Genomic DNA, 24,690 nt, shown 5'->3' with positions numbered 1-24,690 from the left:
TTAAATATAAAGTTACGAGGGAGGAACACTCTTTCTCCCACCAAGCAGACTAACAACACAACTGGGCACACTCTTCTGTTTAATATAACATCTGTTGTCAAGAATGGATAACAGAATCTGCTTCATATGACGCGGAAAATTGGAAATTAAAGAACATTTTTTTGGCAATAATAATGACTGAAGCGCAGGGTTTAAAGTGTTGCACCGATGCCGGAGACACATTTCCTTTTGTCTTAGCCTTATGAGATCTGGTATCACTTAAGAGGCCAATGTCGACGACCTGCATCACTTTCAGCTGTCTGACATTTTGTTTGTTTGTATGTGTGTTGGTTGTTTAACGCCTTACTAAGCAATATTCCAGCTATATGACGGCGGTCTGTAAATAATCAAGTCTGGACCAGACTATTCAGCGACTGACATCATGAGTATCGGTCTACGCCATTGGGATACGATGACTTGCATCAACCAAGTCAGCAAGCCTGACCACCCGATCCCGTTAGTCGCCTTTTACGGCAAGCATAGGTTGCTGAAGACCTATTCTCACCCGGATTTTCACGGGTAGTCTGACATATTACGTCATATGACTGACTGTTACAATAGGCCTTAACCCCGGCCACTCACTCAGTTGTAAATTTATTCAACACCAGTCCTACTAATCAACGTGTGATTGGTATATATAGTCTCAGTATGTCACTAACACACAAGCTCTTATGGAGCCCCCAAATTGAAAAAGGTAAAACGAGCCTTTTGAGGTATGACAGATTGCTTTATTCAAATGTGTCATGATATATTCTAAACTCAACAGTTTGATGTTTGAGAGAGCAGGATTACAAGGACTAGAAATAGAGACCACGAATTATTAACAATATTTTAAACAATAGATCAGATCTGCAAACCTTTCGAGAATGAGGACATAGAAAGTAAACTGGCAGATCTTCATTGTAAACGACAGCTAAAGTCACACGAAGGACGTCCAAGGAGAGGCTGGTCATGGCTGGAAATTTCACATCTTCGAGACGAGGTGGGAGATGAGAGCACACAGGAGTGCAACCAGGAACTGTGCCACTGAACGTACGCCTGATTGACACAAATATTATATATATATATATATATATATATATATATATATATATATATATATATATATATATATATATATATATATCATAAGCATCTTGTGCATCCTACTTGTTATTGGATACTACTTGTTATTGGATACTGCGTGTATTTGAAAACTTATCTTAAGCCAGTGATATTCCTGCCAACATTATTTCTCATCTTGCAGTATTAACTGGATCATGCCCCATCTATCAAAAATCCCATCTGTCCACCAAAACAACTAACTCATGCTTCATTCACCATCATTTCCTGCAACAACCATATGCCCTTCCATTTAAAATATCATCTTACCTGTACCCGCCATCAACACCAACCCCCACACGCAACATCTACCAACGACCACCCACACCACCCACCACATGCCACATCCACCAACAACAACTCACACCAACAACCACATGCCACATCCACCAACAACAACCACATGCCACACCCACCAACAACCACCCACACCAACCACCACATGCCACATCCACCAACAACAACCAAATGCCACACCGAGCAACAACCACCCACACAAACAACCACATGCCACACCCACCAACAACCACCCACACAAACCATCACATGCCACATCCAACAACAACCACCACATGTCACATCCACCAACGACCACCCACACCACCCACCACATGCCACATCCACCAACAACCACCCACACCAACAACCACATGCCAAACGCAACAACAACCACCACATGCCACACCCACCAACAACCACATGCCACATCCATCAGCCTCCACATGCTACATCCACCAACAGCCCTCCCCACCAACCCCCAAACGCCAGATCCACCAACCACCACCCACACCACCCACCACATGCCACACCCACCAACAACCACCCACACCAACAACCACATGCCACATCCACCAGCCTCCACATGCTACATCCACCAACAGCCACCCACACAAACAACCACATGCCACATCCACCAACAACAACCACATGCCACACCGAGCAACAACCACCAACACAAACAACCACATGTCACATCCACCAAAAACCATCACATGCCACATCCACCAACAAAAAACACACGCTACATCTACCAACGACTACCCACACCACCCACCACATGCCACATCCACCAACAACCACCCACACCAACAACCACATGCCACATCCACCAACAACCACCACATGCCACATCCACCAACAACCACCCACACCAACCACCACATGGCACATCCAACAACAACCACCACATGCCACATCCACCAACGACCACCCACACCACCCACCACATGCCACACCCACCAACAACCACCCACACCAACAACCACATGCCACATCCACCAGCCTCCACATGCCACATCCACCAACAGCCAAACACCAACAACCACCACATGCCACATCCACCAACAACCACCACATGCCACACCCACCAACAACCACCCACACCAACCATCACATGCCACATCCAACAACAACCACCACATGCCATATCCACCAACCACCACCCACACGACCCTCCACATGCCACACCCACCAACCAACACCCACACCAACAACCACATACCACATCCACCAACCTCCACATGCTACATCCACCAACAGCCAAACACCACCAACCACATGCCACATCCTCCAACAACAACCACATGCCACACCGAGCAACAACCACCCACACAAACAACCACATGCCACATCCATCAACAACCACCACATGCCACATCCACCAACAATCACCACATGCCACATCCACCAATGACTACCCACACCACCCACCACATGCCACATCCACCAACAACCACCCACACTAACAACCACATGCCAAATCCACCAGCCTCCACATGCTACATCCACCAACAGCCCTCCCCACCAACCCCCACACGCCACATCCACCAACCACCACCCACACCACCCACCACATGCCACACCCACCAACAACCACATGCCACATCCACCAGCCTCCACATGCTACATCCACCAACAGCCACCCACACCAACAACCACATGCCACATCCACCAACAACAACCACATGCCACACCGAGCAACGACCACCCACACAAACAACCACATGCCACATCCACCAACAACAACCACGTGCCATATCCACCAACAATCACCACATGCCATATCCACCAACAGCCATCCACACCAACAACCACATGCCACATCCACCAACAACCACCACATGCCACATCCACCAACAACCACCACATGCCACATCCACCAACAACCACCACATGCCACACCCACCAACAACCGACCATACCAACAACCACATGCCACATCCACCAGCCTCCACATGCTACATCCACCAACAGCCATCCACACCAACAACCACATGCCACATCCACCAACGACCATCCACACCACCCACCACATGCCACATCCACCAGCAACCACCAACACCAACAACCACATGCCACATCCACCACATGCCACACCCACCAACAACCACCCACACCACCCACCACATGCCACATCCAATAACAACCACCGACACCAACAACCACATGCCACATCCACCAACAACCACCACATGCCACACCCACCAACAACCACCCACACAAACCACCACATGCCACATCCACCAACAACCACCACATGCCACAGCCACCAACAACCACCCACACCAACCACCACATGCCATCCACACCAACCATCACATGCCACATCCACCAACAACTACCACATGCCACATCCACCAACAGCCATCCACACCAACAACTACATGCCACATCCACCAACAACCACCACATGCCACACTCACCAACAACCACCCACACCAACCACCACGTGCCACATCCACCAACAATCACCACATGCCACATCCACCAACGACTACCCACACCACCCACCACATGCCACATCCACCAACAACCACCCACACTAACAACCACATGCCAAATCCACCAGCCTCCACATGCTACATCCACCAACAACCACCACATGCCACAGCCACCAACAACCACCCACACCAACCACCACATGCCACCCACACCAACCATCACATGCCACATCCACCAACAACTACCACATGCCACATCCACCAACAGCCATCCCCACCAACCCCCACACGCCACATCCACCAACCACCACCCACACCACCCACCACATGCCACACCCACCAACAACCACATGCCACATCCACCAGCCTCCACATGCTACATCCACCAACAGCCACCCACACCAACAACCACATGCCACATCCACCAACAACAACCACATGCCACACCGAGCAACGACCACCCACACAAACAACCACATTCCACATCCACCAACAACAACCACGTGCCATATCCACCAACAATCACCACATGCCATATCCACCAACAGCCATCCACACCAACAACCACATGCCACATCCACCAACAACCACCACATGCCACATCCACCAACAACCACCACATGCCACATCCACCAACAACCACCACATGCCACACCCACCAACAACCGACCATACCAACAACCACATGCCACATCCACCAGCCTCCACATGCTACATCCACCAACAGCCATCCACACCAACAACCACATGCCACATCCACCAACAACCGACCACACCACCCACCACATGCCACATCCACCAGCAACCACCAACACCAACAACCACATGCCACATCCACCACATGCCACACCCACCAACAACCACCCACCACATGCCACATCCAATAACAACCACCAACACCAACAACCACATGCCACATCCACCAGCAACCACCACATGCCACACCCACCAACAACCACCACATGCCACACCCACCAACAACCACCCACACCAACCACCACATGCCACCCACACCAACCATCACATGCAACATCCACCAACAACTACCACATGCCACATCCACCAACAGCCATCCACACCAACAACCACATGCCACATCCACCAACAACCACCACATGCCACACTCACCAACAACCGACCATACCAACAACCACATGCCACATCCACCAGCCTCCACATGCTACATCCACCAACAGCCATCCACACCAACAACCACATGCCACATCCACCAACGACCACCCACACCACCCACCACATGCCACATCCACCAACAACCACCAACACCAACAACCACATGCCACATCCACCAACAACCACCACATGCCACACCCACCAACAACCACCCACACCACCCACCACATGCCATATCCACCAACAACCACCACATGCCACACCCACCAATGACCACCCACACCACCCACAATATGCCACATGCCACATCCACCAACAACCGCCCACACCAACCACCACATGCAACATCCAACAACAACCACCACATGCCACACCCACTAACAACAACCCACACCAACAACCACATGCCACATCCAGCAACAACCACCACATGCCACACCCACCAACAACCCCCCACACAAACCACCACATGCCACATCCACCAACAACCACCACATTCCACATCCACCAACAACCGACCACACCAACCATCACATGCCACATCCACCAACAACCACCACATGCCACACCCACCAACAACCATCCACACCAACCACCACATGCCACACATACCAACAACCACCACATGCCACATCCACCAACAACCACCCACACAAACCACCACATGCCACATCCACCAACAACCGACCACACCAACCATCACATGCCACATCCACCAACAACCACCAAATGCCACACCCACCAACAACCACCACATGCCACACCCACCAACAACCACCACATGCCACACCCACCAACAACCACCACATGCCACACCCACCAACAACCATCACATGCCACACCCACCAACAACCACCACATGCCACACCCACCAACAACCCCCCACACCAACCATCACATGCCACATCCACCAACAACCACCACATGCCACACCCACCAACAACCATCCACACCAACCACCACATGCCACACATACCAACAACCACCACATGCCACATCCACCAACAACCACCCACACAAACCACCACATACCACATCCACCAACAACCGACCACACCAACCATCACATGCCACATCCACCAACAACCACCACATGCCACACCCACCAACAACCCCCCACACCAACCATCACATGCCACATCCACCAACAACCACCACATGCCACACCCACCAACAACCATCCACACCAACCACCACATGCCACACATACCAACAACCACCACATGCCACATCAACCAACAACCACCCACACCAACCATCACATGCCACATCCACCAACAGCCACCACATGCCACACCCACCAACAACCATCCACACCAACCACCACATGCCACACATACCAACAACCACCACATGCCACATCCACCAACAACCACCCACACAAACCACCACATGCCACATCCACCAACAACCGACCACACCAACCATCACATGCCACATCCACCAACAACCACCACATGCCACACCCACCAACAACCACCACATGCCACACCTACCAACAACCACCACATGCCACACCCACCAACAACCATCACATGCCACACCCACCAACAACCACCACATGCCACACCCACCAACAACCCCCCACACCAACCATCACATGCCACATCCACCAGCAACCACCACATTCCACACCCACCAACAACCCCCCACACCAACCATTACATGCCACATCCACCAGCAACCACCACATTCCACATCCTCCAACAACCGACCACACCAACCATCACATGCCACATCCACCAACAACCACCACATGCCACACCCACCAACAACCACCCACACCAACCACCACATGCCACACACACCAACAACCACCACATGCCACATCCACAAACGACCACCCACACAAACCACCACATGCCACATCCAACAACAACCACCACATGCCACATCCACAAACGACCACCACATGCCACATCAACCAACAACCACCCACACCAACCACCACATGCCACCCACACCAACCATCACATGCCACATCCACCAACAACTACCACATGCCACATCCACCAACAACCATCCACACCAACAACCACATGCCACATCCACCAACCTAAACATGCTACATCCACCAGCCTCCACATGCCACATCCACCAACAACAACCACATTCCACAACCATCAACAACTACCACATGCCACATCCACCAACAACCATCCACACCAACTACCACATGCCACATCCACCAACCTAAACATGCTACATCCACCAGCCTCCACATGCCACATCCACCAACAACAACCACATTCCACAACCATCAACAACCACCACATGCCACATCCACCAACAACCATCCATACCGACTCCCACATGCCATCCACACCAACCATCACATGCCACATCCACCAGCCTCCACATGCCACATCCACCAACAACAACCACATTCCACAACCATCAACAACCACCACATGCCATTTCCACCAACAACCACCACATGCCACATCCATCAACAGCCACCCACATCAACCACCACATGCCACATCCACCAACAACCACCACATACCATTTCCACCAACAACTACCACATGCCACATCCACCAACAGCCACCCACACCAACCACCACATGGCACATCCACCAACAACCCCCACGTGCCACATCCATCAACAACCACCCATACCGACTCCCACATGCCACATCCGCCCAACCACCACATACTCTTTCCTCAACGGCTATTTGACCCATTACCCAGAAACCTCCTCCCACATCCACCTAACAACCACCGACTCCATCCATCAACAAACACCCACCATCCACCAACACCACCTGATCAATTCATCAAATAATCCACGCTCACTGGCGCTCACTGTTTCAGTACAGGTGCAGAGAGACTCACCTGAACATGGTACAATTTCTTCACATATCACTCTTCTGTTACTGTTTGCGTTAGTTCCTTTCAGCCTGAACTTTGTTCCACCACTGGCGTGAACCGTCGCCCGGTCAAAGTTGGCGGCCATGTTGGGTCTTTGCCAGCGTCCTGCTACATCAGCCTCTGCATTTTTGTTGGCGCTGCTACTTGGGGCCACCCAGGTCCACGTCCCACCGATCTTCTCCAAGCCGACCCAATATGTTTGAAAACCTGTACATCAACATATATAAAAGAATATATACATTTGTTCCAACCTGTTCCGTGATAATTATCATAGTAGTTCAAACATTCGATACCATGATGAAAACCGGGTGCGATTTCCATTTACGTTCTACGATTGGTTTCTTGGTGCATTGCTACAGTACTAAGTGGAAATGGGGTTTATTCTAAATCGTTCTTTCCAAAGTAACAATATTGTTTTTCTTTTTTCTAATTTCGCTCAACTCCTGGAAGGCGTCAATAAAAGTGACAAAACCCTTTCCATTTTCATAAGAATTCTCTGCCAAAAGCATAGTCGATTTTACGAACCAGACTATACAACGAACATGAGATTATGAAACACTAGCAAATAGTGATAATACTAGGAGTTCGCGAAAATGTGAATGTATCCTGCTCATCAGTGGATTAGTTAAATGCAAACTAATATTTGTAAAATTGATCGTATGACAAGAATAGAATACTCTGTGGGGACAGTGATTTTTTATCAAGAAAAAAAATTGTTCCCTGAGGCTTTCAAAACATACCGGATATACAGGGTATTCTGAAAAATGTAAGACTGCTTGGTTTCTTCTTTCAGGCAAAAACATCTTGAAACGTCTTGAAGCAGTGACCGGTCCATTACTGATGGCGTCTCGCCAAGACCTGCTGGCCTCTCGTCATGCCCTGATGGCGTCTCGTAATGACCTGATGGCGTCTCAGGTCATGACCTGATGGCGTCTCGCCATGACCTGCTGGCATCTCGTCATGATCTGCTGGCCTCTCGTCATGCGCTGATGGCATCTCGTCATGACCTGCTGGCGCCTCGCCATGCTCTGATGGCGTCTCGTCATGCTATGATGGCATAGGGCGTTGCTTATGCTTTCAGTCACTGGTTTGTCCATCCCAAGCATGATTAACAACTCATCGCAGAGAAATAGCTGGAATATGGCTGACGTATTCTCTTTTAGGGGCACGAGATCCAGGTGGGTTATTTTATTACGCAAACGAATATCACATAGTATTACCTATTCCGTCCTCGAGTTTGCTGGCAAACGTGTCATCTTCCACCCTTACAAGGCGTAAACTGTTGACTTCACAGAACGTCTTGGCCTCCACGTAGTTCATCGTACTGTCGACGCCATAGAGACATCGACCACCTATCTTAGCTGTCAGGGACATTGCCGATGGCAGACTTTGCTGGAATACTTGAGTACAAGATGCACTACCTGGGAAGTACAGAGTGGACAATACCTAAGTACGTACTCATTTTAAATTATAAAACTCCAGTGACGTTATGCTATTGTTCTCCAGGGGGATTTAATCTCATAAATAGGGATGCTGTAATATCCCCGGGATTTTATATGATATTTCAGGCATATTTGCTATATAATGTCTTATTATATCCCCTGGAGTTTATTAATACAAGTTCCGTTTAGATTGTAACATATCCATGTTTCTCGCTAGAAATTTATTTTGCATTTGAACACAATGTAATGAAATGTAAAATCAATGACAAATGTTTTCTGTATATTCCCGAACATCCGCAGCCCAGTGAATGTACCACTAGGCCACAGAGGCGCTGACAAATCACAACGTTTTTAAGAATGACTTTTTCCAAGTTCAGTACGCCAGCAACAGATATTTTACGTCCGTTTCCTACGGTTCATGGAAAGTATGTTTGAAACATAAAACTGTTTATTCATGTTGTTTTAAGTTACTTTCCCCCTCGGGTTTTAAATATCATTAAAAAAACTCGGACGTGCTTTATCCTACACGTAACACCTTCATATAGTCAAACATGTTCTCCTGGCCTCTGAGTCGGATATCCTAAATATGAGCTACTGTCGAAGTAACACGGACATGTGTTAACATCATTCCTATTTTCTCTGATACGATTATGCGCCGAGGAATATGGTTGTAATACACCTTTATTTATTCACATCCTCCCCCTTTTTGTGATGATGTGATGCCCATGAAGAAACACTGGAATATAACATCCAAAAATGGCTTCCACGGGAGATGTCGCTCGGGTGAAATCAAGCCATATCTCAAAGGGTTATCGCTACAATGAAATTGCACCGCAATGCTTTGCAGACCACTGTGACGTCATCGGTTACTATGATGTCACAATCAAAGGACATCACTAACCTCGATACCACTGCAGCTGTAGCTGTACTGTTTACTTGAGACACTGGTTTTAACTGTTTACAAATTGAAACATGGTTTTCAATAATAAATACAATCTAACCGTTGTGTCGTTTGATATCACATACATCAATACTCGTCCAAAAACCCAAAAAGTTTAAAACTTCGACTCGGTTGAATATCGGTTTGGGTCATTTACGGATAAATAAAGATAAAAAGGATAGGTCGGAACCAATCTCGTTCAAATCTGGGGGCACGGGTGGCTCGGTCGTCTAAGGCTCTGCAATTTTATGTGAAGAGCTGTGTCCCCTAGGCGTGCCATAAACCTATGCTCGTGGATTCGAATTCCAGATTCGCCCTGATTGTTTCTAGGTTTGTTACACCATACTGGTGCTACTGGTGGTACAAAGTGGTAAACGTCGAGACCTGCATCACTTCGGGACTTCATCCCACATCAAGCTGACAAGTCACAGTACAACTACATAACGTTTCAAGCGGCGGAAAAGGCAGGTCACTCGCTCATACGTAAGCTGGATAGATCTATTTCTAATTCTTTACAGGTGTGTTACGACTCCATGGCCAAACGCCCATGGTTAAATATAATACGACTAAGATGGTCGGAAGTATTTCCAGTCGAAACCAAACTGAACTGAAGTATATTTCGGCAGCTTTCTTGATTGATGCCACAAGAACATTTCGGTAAGCAGATATATATGGCGTACCTTCCCGAACATTGATACTAATATAAAGATCATGTACAATCGATTAAAGTACAGATGTGTACATGTGATATCTTTGCTATGTACAGTGGTCATGGTATATGAAGATTAATCATATAAAGTGTTAATATGTTTCAAGAGGAAAGTGTCTACCTTTGTACACTGTCTGGTCAACACACGGACATTTGGACACATCCGATTCCTTCGCTAGGACCGACTTTTCCATGAGCAATATCTGGAACAGTTCGGAGAAAACGTTAATAATTTTATATAAACATTTATTGCAAAGTCCTGTATACAGTGTACCACCAGAACAATAAACTCTTTATGTTTATCCGCAACAGTTGGGAGAAATTGATGCTGACAGAAAGTTCACAACGCTTACAAGACTTAGACCCCAGTGGGGCTTCCGGGTTAGAGCAGGTCCCCAGCAACCTATGCTTGTCGTAAGAGGCGACTAAATGGATAAGGTGGTCAGGCTCGATGACTTGGTTGGTCATCGTATCCCAATTAAGTTGATCGATGTTCAGGATGTTAAACACTGAATTATCTGGACTCGATTATTTCCAGACCGCCGTAAAAAAAGGAGTCTGCCAATACGCATCAGACACAGAGCGATTAAAGCATTATGGCAGACGTAAAGCTATTTTAATGTATAGGAAATGCCTACGAAAATTATTGATTGTGGACGTTGACTATAATAAAATGTGCAAAGCACAACTGCGGGATCTCTCAGAGCGCGGTCATCGGTTAAGATCAATGTTGTACCTTGCAGGGTACTTGACAACAAAATAAATAGCTGTTCATGTTATACATGTTTACCCTGTTGGTATCGGCCTGCAAAGCAACAAACTGTACGTCTGGGAAGCCATAATCATCACCGGCAACCTCGTCCCCCGTAGCCCTGTAACAGGTGCCCCCGATATACGACGACACTGTGACTTGGCTTCCTGCAAGCAATCAGGAGACCATCAGTTAAGATCCAGGGTTTTGAAAAAGCGGGGATGCAAACTACCGAAGTCAGGACAAACACACAGAGGACTGACATATGTTGTACACTCACTCACTCACGCAAGAATGCACAACTCAATCACTCACGCATTTACACGCGTTCACAACTCACTTACGTTCCCCAATCACTCACGCATTCATTCGTATTTCTGCAGGTTTCAACCTGTACTTGGTTGGCCTAGAACAGTAAGATTTGGTTGGTATGTACGGTATCTCAAAATATGAAATAAAACGCATTTTTAACAACAACCCATAACACGATCGTGTCGATATCTCTCAATTTCTGCCGTTAACATAGAAACTGTGGCCGAGCCAGAACACTCGACTCTTTACTGTTGTTCGATCCATAACTGTTCATTTGGTGTAGGGCGGTCGGGTAGCCTTGTGGTTAAAGCGTTCGCTCGTCACGCTGAAGACCCGGGTTCCATTCCCGACATGGGTACAATGTGTGAAGCCCATTTCTGGTGTCCCCCCCCCCCCCCCCCCCCCCACCCGTGATATTGCTGGAATATTGCTAAAAGCGGCGTATAACCATACTCACACACACACACACACACACACACACACACACACACACACACACACACACACACACACACACGCATACATACATACATACATACATAAGAACACAAATACACACTATGCATCCTATCAGTGCAGTAAGTTGAGATCGAGCTCTATGTATTTGAACAACGTTACCGTAAACAGCAACCCCTGTCGCGACGCCCGTTGTACAGAGACAATCACCCTTTTCAAAACGGCCACAATTTGAATATGGGCTCTGATCGACGTCACTGCTCAGTACCCATACGGACTGAAAGATGAATGCAAGGTATAGGCATATGTTAACAATTGAAGACTTGAACAGCATGAATTGAACGAAAGAATGCACACACAGAGAAACGTGACGAAAAGAGAAAGGTTTTGTTCTCTTCAAACTTTAATCGATATGTATCATATATTCCTACAATTGTCGTCTTAGGCGCCGCGATTCGCCCTTGGACACGCCAGAAACCTATGATTGTGGATCCCGAATCCCGGTTCGCCCCGATTGTTTCTAGGTTTGTCAGCACCATACCCGTGCTCGTGGGTTTCACCGAGGTCTGAGACCTGCATCACTTCGGGCTTTCCTCCCACATTAAGCTGACACGCCGTGATATAACTGGAATACTGTTAAAAGCAGCGTTAACCCCAACTCACTCACTCCTACAATTGTCAAAGAACTCTAAGAGACTTTAAAACAAAGTAGTTAACAGTTTGTCTGACGTACACTGCCATTGGCGTTCGTCAGTTCAAAGAACATCGTGGATAAGTCCCTCCCAAAGGTTGTACCGTTGGTAACGTCTCCTGTGGCTATGTAACAATCAGACTTGCTCAACACTTTCAGGGCAGCTGAAGATATTCAAAATGCATCCGTTACATGTTGACACAGGTAGCATTGACATGGAAACATAGGAAGCGTAGGCATTTCAAATTGTTATGAATTAAAAAAGAAATGTTTTCAAATTACGGAAAATATAAACAGTTACTTTTTTATGCAAATTGTTTGAATGGCGGGTGCTACCGGTAGGGCAGGACATGCTTACCCTTTTTGCAAACACCTGGTGTCGTCACTGATTGTAGTGTTTCATGTACGTAGTTTAAACCCCTATTTTGCCTTTTACGCCTAATGGAATATGTTTCGCCCAATAATCGAGTTAATCTCTGGAGCTGACGTCTTATATTTTTAACTGCTTTCCTGATACTGATCTTAATTATATAGTTTTTCAAATGTTGCAACATGTCAGTTTTTTATGTGCATTTAGCAGTCGGGAGAGCATGATGAAGAGGCAAGGAGTAGTTCCGAAACGACGTTACATCCAATTAAGATATCGATGTTGCTATCCCTAACGGTTTGATGTCTTCACAATGAGTCTTTAATTACATGTCTGATCTACAAACATTGTTTATCCTATTGTGGGATGCATGATATATGAGACGTTTCTTTACCTGGAAGAACAAGAGCAAGAGCCGTTTGGCTGTTCACACACATGCAGGTTCCTCGTGCTGTACAAAGAAAAACATATTAAAATAAGCATATGAAGCATCTTCCCGAGGCAAGTTAACTCCCTTGCCTCGGGAAGATGCATATGCACATGAATCAATGAATACGTCAAGAAAATGTGTATCGACCTACTGCGAGCCTTTTATTAATAAAAAAAAAAAGAAAGAAAATGAACGAAACAAACTTCAAATATTTTCTTTTTTTCTTTTAATTTATGTAATATATACAGAAAAGCAATGGTTTTATAATATGCCCTTATTACATTAAGCGATACTAGTATACATACATAATTTCTAGTTTGGTTTTCTTTACTTACGGGAGCATCCCGAAGCCCGCCCTTCACATACAGGACGATATGACAAGCTTTCGTCGCCACCCTTCCACAAGAATTTGTTCTGGTTCAGCGTTGTCATGGTGAATGCCCGGTCATAGTTATCGGCATCCTGACTCTGTTCCCATCGAGCGTTCGTCATGGCCTCCCCTCCAGCTCCTCCCCAGCGCCACGTCCCGGACGTCTTCTCCAGGTGCATCCAGTGCTGGCTATACCCTACAGGGAAATGTAAGCATGGAACATCCTAAATGGAGAATGATATGCTTTGAACTTCTGTTTGAACACACTATAATGGGGAAAACATGGGGTCTCCATGGCTTCGTCGTCCTTTATATTAAGTACAGCAAAGTACGGTTATAACGAACACGCTTATAACGAACTGACGGATATAACGAACTATTTTTGGTCCTGTCTATTTGCTGTATATATTCCGTACATTTGCTTATAGCGAACTACGGTTACAACGAATTAAAAGTAGTGGTCCCTTTGAGTTCGTTATAACCAGTAGTTTACTGTATCATGAATTGTTCGTTTACTACAGAGTCATTCATAAAATATGGTCATCTTAGAGCCGAACATTTAGATCATTAACTTCAGTTTCATCTCACAAAACGTTCTCAGTGAGTTTGCTCTAGGAGCACGGAATGCACATGTTGATATAAATTTAAAAGCAAAATGGACAATTACCTGTGGCTTCAAAGACCTTCTTCTGCTTCTGAGGATCCTGCAGTTGCACCAGTTTCAGGCCGTTGACCTCACAATAGGCCTTGGCTTGGCTGTAGGACAGTACGTGATTTAGACCGTAGACACAGGTGCTACCGAACTGAGTATTTGACTTCATGTAGTCGTAGCCGGCAAAACTTGTAGAACATTCGTCGCTGTCTGGTAAAGAAAGTAGATATAAAGTAACGAAGCAAACAGATTTCAGTCGGAGTTACTTTGAAAAATGCAATTTGTTCAACAAAAAGGGAGCCGGGTTTTGCTGTATGAGAATGTTCTGCGAGACTTACTTCTAACGATGGTTTCGTCTGTGCACAAGAGGTTAGTGTTGCATCTCTGGCTTGAGACCTGGCTCAGGTTGCTGCTAAGCACCCAAACAGACTGAAACAAAGGACATGAAGGACATGAGGGACATGAATCAGATGGTACCACTTTTTACAATATTTATATTTTTAATACTTCACTTCCATTTAAGCCAACATCAGTCTTCTTCCAGGATATGCATTTAAAAGACACGCATGTATTCTTTCATAGGTCAATCATACACAGAAGCTTGTTACCCCATGACATATATATGCATGATTGTTTCCAGTCGGTTCCAAAAAGGAAAAGGCAGAGTGAGAACCGTTTTGGTCCACCGGATATGCTTTACATATCTTTATGAGTGAGTATGGTTTTACGCCGCTTTTAGCAATAATATTCCAGAAATATCACGGCGGGGGACACCAGAAATGGGCTTCACACAATGTACCCATGTCGGGAATCGAACCCGGGTCTTCGGCGTGATGAGCGAACGCTTTAACCACAAGGCTACCCGAGCGCACCCCTATCTTTATGAAAGTTATTAGACGTGTTGATATGAATGAGAATTGACTTCAACTGCATGTTTGAGACGGATACTAACATTAAATGAATCGGTAAGGCTCAACTGTGTTTAACAGGCCGGTTTTGAAGTTTACAGAAGGTTTTTGACCCAAGTTGATTTTCTAAGAATTATTATAAAAAAACGCTGCAAATACATGGTAATACATAGGGATTCATCCACCCCTTGAGAACGTCCAGAACCGTTACCGGACTCGATTTACAGCAAAGTACGGTTATAACGAACTATTTTTTGGTCCTGTCTATTTGCTGTATATATTCCGTACATTTGCTTATAGATAACTACGGTTACAACGAACTAAACTAAGTGGTCCCTTTGAGCTCGTTATAACCGTAGTTTACTGTATTTATAAACCGCCGTTATAAAGCTGAAATATTGCTGAGTGCGGCGTTAAACAACAAGGAAACAAACAAACCACAGTATTCATGTAAATTGGTGATTTCCGTGTTAGAATCGCCCGCAAACAATACGTTGTGAGTCTGTATTTACAAGTTCAACGTAAACGTAAACACTGTCATCCTGTATTCTCATGCATAAAATTCATTTCCTCTCTTTTTCACTCGACGACATACAGTAAACTATGGTTATAACGAACTCAAAGGGACCACGATTTTTAGTTCGTTATAACCGTCGTTCGTTACAACCATATATACACAAATGGCAGGGACGTACAAAATAAGTTCGTTATATCCGTTAGTTCGTAATAGAGTTTTCGTTATAAATGTAGTTTACTGTATGTGACAACTCGTACCATTAGTCGATAGGTTCAATAAATGTGTGTTTGTTGTGTAACACGGGACTCATTAATAATTCAACAATATGACAGCGCTCTGTAAATAATCAAATCTGGACTAGACAATCCATTAACATCATTGAACCACGCAATTGAGATACGGTAACATGCAATCAGACACCGAGCCAGACCACACGATCCATTTAGTCGTCTCTAAAGACAAGCATACTTTTCCTTACTCGGAGACCGCCTCCGTGGTCTGGTGGTAGAGCGTCCGCCCGGAGAGCGGAAGGTCCGGGGTTCATACCAAAAGACGTTTAAACATGGTACTTGTTGTTACCCTGTCTGGCGCTCGGCATAAGGGGCTAAAACAAGGACTGGTCGGCTCGGAGTCAGTATACTGTGTCTGAGTGGGGTATTGATGTTAAACTGCGGCATGGTATCTCAGTGAGCTAGCACTATAAATCGGCACCAGTCCGGACTAGTACAAGCAGCCACACACACGCGTGCATGCACGTCGCTATATAAGTGCAATAATCTTGGCGACGTTAATCCCGATTTTACCTCACCTCATCTTACTCGGAATTCCCACGCATCAATGAATATGTTCTGTATTCGTTATATATGTGTGTTGTGAGAATATATGCACTTACGCCAGAACCTGGTCTCACCAGTTCATAGAACTCAAGTGAGGCAGTTTGTCCGAAGAAGTCGCCCGTCCTACCGCTCCCAGCGCTTGGAAAACATTCACCTTTTAACACCGTCACTGGGATACCTGTCAAAGAGTTGTTTGTATATAAACACCATCCATTGCCACAACAAAGTACTTTTTTGCTTATCCATTATCCATCCATCCTACATTTTTGTCCTTAAGCCAAAATGACACTATATAGTTATTAATATATAAACTTACTTCGAGTTATACGTCCGCTTGCAAGGAGAAAGTGATAAAGAGACGGAGGTGACGTAACCGTATGGCGACCCCCCCCCCCCCCCCCCGTTTGATTGTATGGAAATTACAGAAGGACTCCATACTGATTGCACCATGTGTGTATGGCAACGCTGATCATATAAGCAATTTCGACTTACGTGATGTGACTGATTTATAGGTACAGTGCAAACTTATTAACTCGAAATTTACTACCTCTCAAGACGACGTTAGTTAATGGACTCGATAGATCCCTTGTCGGCACTATGGTCTAAAATACGTACTCTGCTTGTATCGAAGTACGGATAACTCGATGTCTATTTAGCACCTGGTCACCAGGAATTCGAGATAATGAGGTTTACTTACCCCAGAAAGAGAATGCAGGGGATAGGGCTGCGGTGACACACATGCAAGTGCCAATGGTTGGACCATCTGCGAGGGTAAACAAATGAGGGTTGTGTGAGAGGCATTATCCTCGAATATCCTGTGTCTCAAATCTCCATTTTGTTATGATGAATACCCTGGACCTATGATCAACCGTTTCGGATGACACGACGTTAAACATGGACACGTTAAATGACTAAAACAAGCGTCATATCGACATTTACTGGGAACGTCTTGTAGGATAAGGACTTCCCTCCCTAGTTTCAACATGCTGTCCCTATAGTCAGGCAAACATAATCTTCCCGAGGCAAGGGAATTACCTGACTGTAAAAGTCCAGTTTCCACCCTTGCCAAACTAGGCTGGAATGTCCAGGCTCGATCGTAGCGCCAACAGTGACTATTACGAATTTTGGGGGAAGGTACACACACCGTGTCACTTCAAAACATACATGCCGGGAAAAAAACACCAATTACCATATACTCTCTTTAAAATAACCGCCAAAGTGACATACTGACTCCGAGCCGACCAGTCCTTGTTTGAGCCCATTAATGCCGTGCGCCAGACAGGGTATCAAACAAGTACCATCTTTTAGCGTCTTTTGGTAATGACGCGAACGGGGATCGAAGCCCGGACATTCCGCTCTCCGGGCGGTCGCTCTACCACTTGACCACGGAGGCGGTCGAAGCCATTTTGTAGCAGACCTAAGTAAAAATCATGTGCTGTCCTCGCAGTATCCGATTGGTTGTATGCGACCAACATAAATTTGCCAACCATTCACACGTCAAAATTGAGTTTGAAAAGGCTAAAATGTTGGCCAAAATATTAGTGAGAATAGAAACCGATTCTATTCCTCGCCAACAGTTTCTCGAACTTTACAAATTAGTTTGCAAACTGTTTTCCAAAGTTCACACACACAAATATATACATCGCCAAACTTATTAAGTTTGTCGAGTGAAGCCATTTCTATAACAAAACAATACATTGTTGGACAGGATATTGGAAATAATGATATATGGGTTGTTGTTTTTTTAAAAAACGACCGTTGAACCACCAATGCTGGATACTAACACTCGGTGTCGGGCACCAACTAGAAACAAGCCTGTTCCAGATCCAATATTTCTGACGAAGGCGTAAAACTCCATTCACTCAGACTCAGCTTGCATTCCCAAACATTTACCAATGGTTCTCCCTACTTCTTGACATACGACCTTCTTCGAGGGGTTTGGATTAGATTTCTTGAGTTTCGACCCTTGTACATAAGCGTACTGATCGTCGTTGTTCCCATTCCAACGTCCCACCACGTCGCTAGAGGCGTCCGTGTTGCTGTCGCCGTCTATTGATAGCCACGTCCACGCTCCGCTTATCTGTTCCAGGCCAACCCAATACTGACTGAAACCTGCAGAAATACGAGTGAGTGAGTGGGTGGGTGTTTGGTTGTGGTTGAGTGAGTGAGGGTGGTTGGGTGCGCGCGCTTGAGTGGTTGAGTGAGTGTGTGCGTGAGTATGGATTTACGCCGATATCAGCAATATCTCAGTAATATCTATGAAACGCTGTTTGCATAAATGATGCCAGAAAACTAATTTGGTCTATATTTTACCTGTTGCAGCTGATATTTTATCCTGGGTAGCCTGTGTTTCCACCCAGGCCAGTCTTAATCCCTTGTCTTCGCACAGAGCTCGAGCAGCGGCCCGCTTAACATTGCTGTTTACGCCATAGATACACCTGTCGTCAACCACAGCCTCAACGACACTTTCTGAGAAATACACCCTGCAGCCTTGAGCTTTGATAGTCGTCGTTGGTCCTGATGAGGTAAATAGTGGACGGAACTATGACGTATGAACTATGAACTACGTTTAAGGCCGCACTCAATATTCCAGCTAAATGACGGTGGTCTGTAAATAAACGAATCTAGACCAAACAATCCAGAGATTGACTTCATGAGCATCGATCCACGCAATTTGGATACGATCACATGCATAAACCAAGTCAGCGGGCCTGACCACCCGATCCCGTTAGTCCGCCTTCATCTAGCTGTAATATTGCTGAGTGTGGCCTTAAACAAACACAAAGATATCATTAAAATGATTATGTAAAATGTATCGATAACCTGCTTGTATCGACTACCCCTCTCTGTAATGAGTTCCGGTAGACTTACCTCCTCCATTTGTGCAGGAAGTGTTGGCACGTGCATCAAGATGGGTGCTTAGCACCCACACCGTCTGTGAAATAATTGATATATCATAGGTCTTTGAAAGGCATTTAGAAGTGATACACATGAAGAGAATTTATGGATGGCTACTTCTGTATTATGAGGAACACAACGTTTCGGAGTACATGCTTACTCCTTCATCAGGTGAATGAATACCATGAGGCAGAGAGCATATATAAGTATATATAATTTTGTTGTCTATATTATATATATTCATGTTAGGACAACAAAATAAATAAGATAACAAAATGTGGAAACTGACAAGGGGTGGAAACAAACAAGCGAAGCCAACAGATGACTGGCGCTGATTAGCAATAGACAATGGAAGCCAATACTTTACAGTAATTAGCGCTGATAGTATGGAAGCCAGCACTTAAGTTATCATTGATAGGTAATAGGCAATGGACATTGGGCAAACGGGAGGCCGGGGGTGATAAGCACTGATAGGTGAAAGCTCATGTTCAAATATAGTTATATGTTATACCATACACAAGAGAAGGAAGTATTAGTGATTGAGAACATTTGGTATATTCTTACACAAATCCCACTACTTGTTTAAAGGTAATGTTTGAGTAAGATTTGTGATGTACCGGGAGCAGATTAAAGAAAGGAGGAGTTTTTTTAAGACAATGTTGTTGTTGTCCACTACTGCTCATTGTCTCAACATATTGATAATCCCTCATAGCAGGGGAGTTGACCAGTCCATTCATTAATTAGGTGTGACCAGCATGGCCCAATTAAATAGTGAGCTAATTTTAACTGCTTTTTGGAAGGTCTGCATCTTGGAGGTCAAATGGAAGCCAGCTAGATAATTAGCACCGATGAAGATCAAAGCAATAAGTCCCAAGCATTAGGCAGCTAGGTTCCCTGGTGTTATAGTTTTCAAACATAAATGATTTATGCGCTTAACTCATATACAAGACACGGTAAAATGAGTTGTCTTCATGTAAATTAAACATTATACATTAGAAACGCCTTTTAATGTTAAGTTCACGTTCACTGAAGAGCGGCGTACCACATGACCGCGAAACTGACGTCCATGTGCATTAACAGATGTTGACGTCCAAACGTGTTTCACCTCAAAATATTACAACACATTACTTTTCTCTCGGATTTTAACATGCATACGCTCTCCTACATCGCCAATGCTTCACGGGTGTTGTATATGTCAACGATGGTCATTCCACATGGAATTTGTTGTTAACGGATGTTGGGGACGCAGTGGGCAAGCGGTCAAAAGCGCCAGGTGCTGAAATCGTATCCCGCTAGTGACCGGGTTGTTATTCAGCCTCGGGACCATCAATGTATACATATCTTTACAGTGTTGTCAATACCCCTAGTGTACAGTACATACACCCTGTGCACTCAAAGGAACACACTCGTCCGATGGCAGATGACCTGATGGCGGAAACACGAATACGTACATACACCCGAAACACAAGTGTCAAGACGTGTGGTGTCACCCTGGGCAAGTGACTTAGTTCAAATGTGCCTCTGTTCACCCAGCAGGGAATGGGTACCCGATATGTGAGTCGGATGTAAAAACAACCCTAGCGCCCGTAGGCATCTTGGGTTGTATATTCCCCAGGGAGTTGAGAATGATAAGTGGAATGCAAACGGATTCACTGGTCGGAGAACAAACAAAACCGCATTTGAGCAGATACTTGTACCTGGATATTATATAATAATTATTGCAAGTTTTACGTACCGTGGAAAAAAATGTCCAAGTAAAACTGTTCCATGGGAATAATTCCCAAAGAGAAAAGTAGTCCAAAGGAACAAATTTCATAAAAGGAGCACGCCGAAGACCCGGGTTCGATTCCCGACATGGGTACAATGTGTGAAGCCCATCTCTGGTGTCCCCCGCCATGATATTGCTGGAATATTGCTAAAAGCGGCGCAAAACCACACTCACTCACTCATAAAAGGAGCATATAATCCTACAAAATACACTACGTTATCACATCGCCTGTGAATACATATGACCTGGAAGTGACATATGTATATACATTCTCATCAACTAATAAAATGAGGCCATTTATAACTCATGACACATGGAACCATACTCCGTGCATGAACTTTGCGCGAACCCTGCCGGTTCTACCCCCGGACATTCACTGGTCGTTGGTATCATAATATCACTGCCTTTCAGGATCTATATTTTTGCGATACGGTATGTGGTAATAATCCTAAGGTGATGTATAAGTAAGTTCACGACTAAGTTCAATACTGTAAAGTGGGACGAAACTACCAAATACAACCTCCGACATTTAGTCGTTTGTCCTTTACAATGTGAAGGTACATACCCGAGTTCACAGTCTCAAAATAATGTTAAATAAAGGCTCTTACATTCAGACCTGGTCGGTTCACTTCGTAGAAAGAAAGAGTTGCCAAGCTGCCGAACAGGTCACCAGTTCGGACGCTTCCGGTCGCAGTGAAACAGGTGGACACTGAGACCACTTCAGCACCCCCTGTATCAGATATAGGTCATGAAAGTGTCGTCAGTAAGGCAAAATATTTGTTGTCTGCTTGTTATAATTGCACGCAATTTATTATTAACACTATTTCGTTTCCGAATGTCTTCATAGAATTGAGACTGATGCCAAAAACTCAGACAGATTGTACGCTTGCAGCACTCTGATACCGTTCGGACATATTTGTGTGAAGTGTATTTAAGTGACCCTTCTTAATAAAATACTGCGTCCGCTCTTGTACATCCAGGCAGGAAAATATGTGGCGTTGAAACTTGCGTCTTTAAAGTACGGTTATAAGAAATAGAAGTGTACCTTAGAATTTGATACAGGATAAACGAAAGCATATTGAGTTACTCAACCTGAAGTTGAAAACGCCGTGGCAGAAGCATTGTTCACACAGAGACAGGAGCCGGCGGAGGGAGAGCCTGAAACGCGGCCAGAAAAACACAATGTAATGCTCTATTATCGTTGTGGTTGTTTTAGCAGAGTTATATACAAAGGTTTTGTTCCTTCAGTAGATTTGAATCTCGTTGCATGTAGTTTCTGCAAAAACATGAAACAACACAACCAACTCGCACGCCATTGTGCTAATATATATACATGGATATTCTTTTCTCTATGACGTGACAACTTGCACCAAGCATATGTGGGACCACTCTCACACGCTTTATAGTATATGCCCCAACAGGTGATTGAAGTTGGGGTGAAATGGGGTTTAACGCCGCGTTCAAGATTATTGCACTTATGTAGCGACGCGTATGTGTGTGTGTGTGAGTGAGTGAGTGAGTGAGTGAGTGAGTGAGTGAGTGAGTGAGTGTGTGTGTGTGTGTGTGTGAGTGAGTGAGTGAGTGAGTGAGTGAATGAGTGAGTGAGTGAGTGAGTGCGTGAGTGAGTGAGTGAGTGAGTGAGTGAGTGTGTGTGTGTTGGACGAGTCCGGGTTGCCGATTTAACAGTGATACTTTAACCTGGATACAACACTCACACACGATACACTGACTCCGACCCTGGAGTCTGGATCAGACAACTAGTGATTGACATCATGACCATCGATCCAAGCAATTAGGATACGATGACATGCACCAACCAAGTCATCGAACCTGACCACCCGACCCTCTCAGTCGGCTCTTACGACAACCACAGTCGCCTTTTACTGCAAGCATGGGTTGCTGAAGGCTTAATCTACCCTGGATTTTCACGGGTCCAATGTACGATGTAACATCACCTGTACCAGTTGATGTAACTACAAATGATGTTGCCCCTTCGCATACAAAGTCCCGTGTTGGGTTTCCGTTTGTTTTCTTCAGATTCGCATCTTTCACATAAGCGTTTGAGGCATCATTGTTCCCCTGCCAACGTCCTCCAACATCACTAGAGGCGTCCACGTTGTTGCTCGCATCTGGAGCAACCCAAGTCCACGTTCCGCCTATCTTCTCCAGGCCAATCCAGTACTGCTTCAGCCCTGTAAACAATCCCAGAGACTGAGATACTCAGGAAATACACATGGTCTGGTCGGCTCTACTATTTCCCTTATAGGTTGCTTGAAACGCGAGTGAGTAAATTGTGTTTTAATCTGCAGTTAGTAATATCAGTGCCCGAGTGTAGGCCAGGCAAACGTGTGGCTTGCAACATGAACAACAATGCACGTGCGGTAACACACAATTACCCAGGTCACACATTCCAAGCACCCGATTCTCATTTTGGGGGGCTCTAACTGGTCTGTCACCCAGACCCTAGAGAAAAATGATAAAGGAGTCCAACTCAAGTCGAGAATGATTTGGTAAGGATTGTTCTGGGCTCCGTTTGGATTTTATTATCTGTATTTTGTAGATATGTATTTTGTAAAAAGATAACTATAATTGTGGGACTTATTGTCAGTCTAGGCTCTTACGACACGCATGGGATGTTAGGGAACTACACGGACTCTTCTCCTGGACCAAGATGCCGCTGTCGTCGTATGCTTATTGGCAGTGAAATATGAATTAGAAACAAACAGAACCACCAGCTCACACACCAACACACACACACACACACCAACACACCAACAC

The 24,690-nt window shown here is 45.4% G+C and overlaps 1 protein-coding gene across 1 annotated transcript in view; it reads right to left on the bottom strand.

The window, feature by feature from the left end:
- Positions 1-745: 745 nt before the first annotated feature.
- Positions 746-24,690, bottom strand: part of LOC124119157 — a 36,603-nt gene continuing 12,658 nt past the window's right edge. Inside the window, exons 7-25 of the mRNA XM_046481570.2 lie at positions 23,868-24,104; positions 23,005-23,070; positions 22,521-22,642; positions 20,118-20,181; positions 19,560-19,763; positions 19,140-19,358; positions 17,944-18,009; positions 17,303-17,424; positions 15,324-15,414; positions 15,001-15,195; positions 14,299-14,529; positions 13,928-13,984; positions 13,209-13,330; positions 12,638-12,752; positions 11,747-11,874; positions 11,078-11,159; positions 9,086-9,286; positions 7,830-8,072; positions 746-1,077 (exon numbers count right to left, since the gene is read on the bottom strand). Of these exons, the coding sequence (XP_046337526.2) occupies positions 1,004-1,077; positions 7,830-8,072; positions 9,086-9,286; positions 11,078-11,159; positions 11,747-11,874; positions 12,638-12,752; positions 13,209-13,330; positions 13,928-13,984; positions 14,299-14,529; positions 15,001-15,195; positions 15,324-15,414; positions 17,303-17,424; positions 17,944-18,009; positions 19,140-19,358; positions 19,560-19,763; positions 20,118-20,181; positions 22,521-22,642; positions 23,005-23,070; positions 23,868-24,104 (2,639 nt within the window). The 3' untranslated portion in view covers positions 746-1,003. The remainder of the gene's footprint in view (positions 1,078-7,829; positions 8,073-9,085; positions 9,287-11,077; positions 11,160-11,746; positions 11,875-12,637; positions 12,753-13,208; positions 13,331-13,927; positions 13,985-14,298; positions 14,530-15,000; positions 15,196-15,323; positions 15,415-17,302; positions 17,425-17,943; positions 18,010-19,139; positions 19,359-19,559; positions 19,764-20,117; positions 20,182-22,520; positions 22,643-23,004; positions 23,071-23,867; positions 24,105-24,690) is intronic.

Source organism: Haliotis rufescens, unplaced genomic scaffold (assembly GCF_023055435.1).
Source record: "Haliotis rufescens isolate VD_foot unplaced genomic scaffold, xgHalRufe1.0.p SCAF_6, whole genome shotgun sequence".
Classification (NCBI taxonomy): Eukaryota; Metazoa; Mollusca; class Gastropoda; order Lepetellida; family Haliotidae; genus Haliotis; species Haliotis rufescens.
The sequence above is the reverse complement of the archived record's forward strand: the minus strand, read 5'-3'. Positions and strand labels throughout refer to the sequence as shown.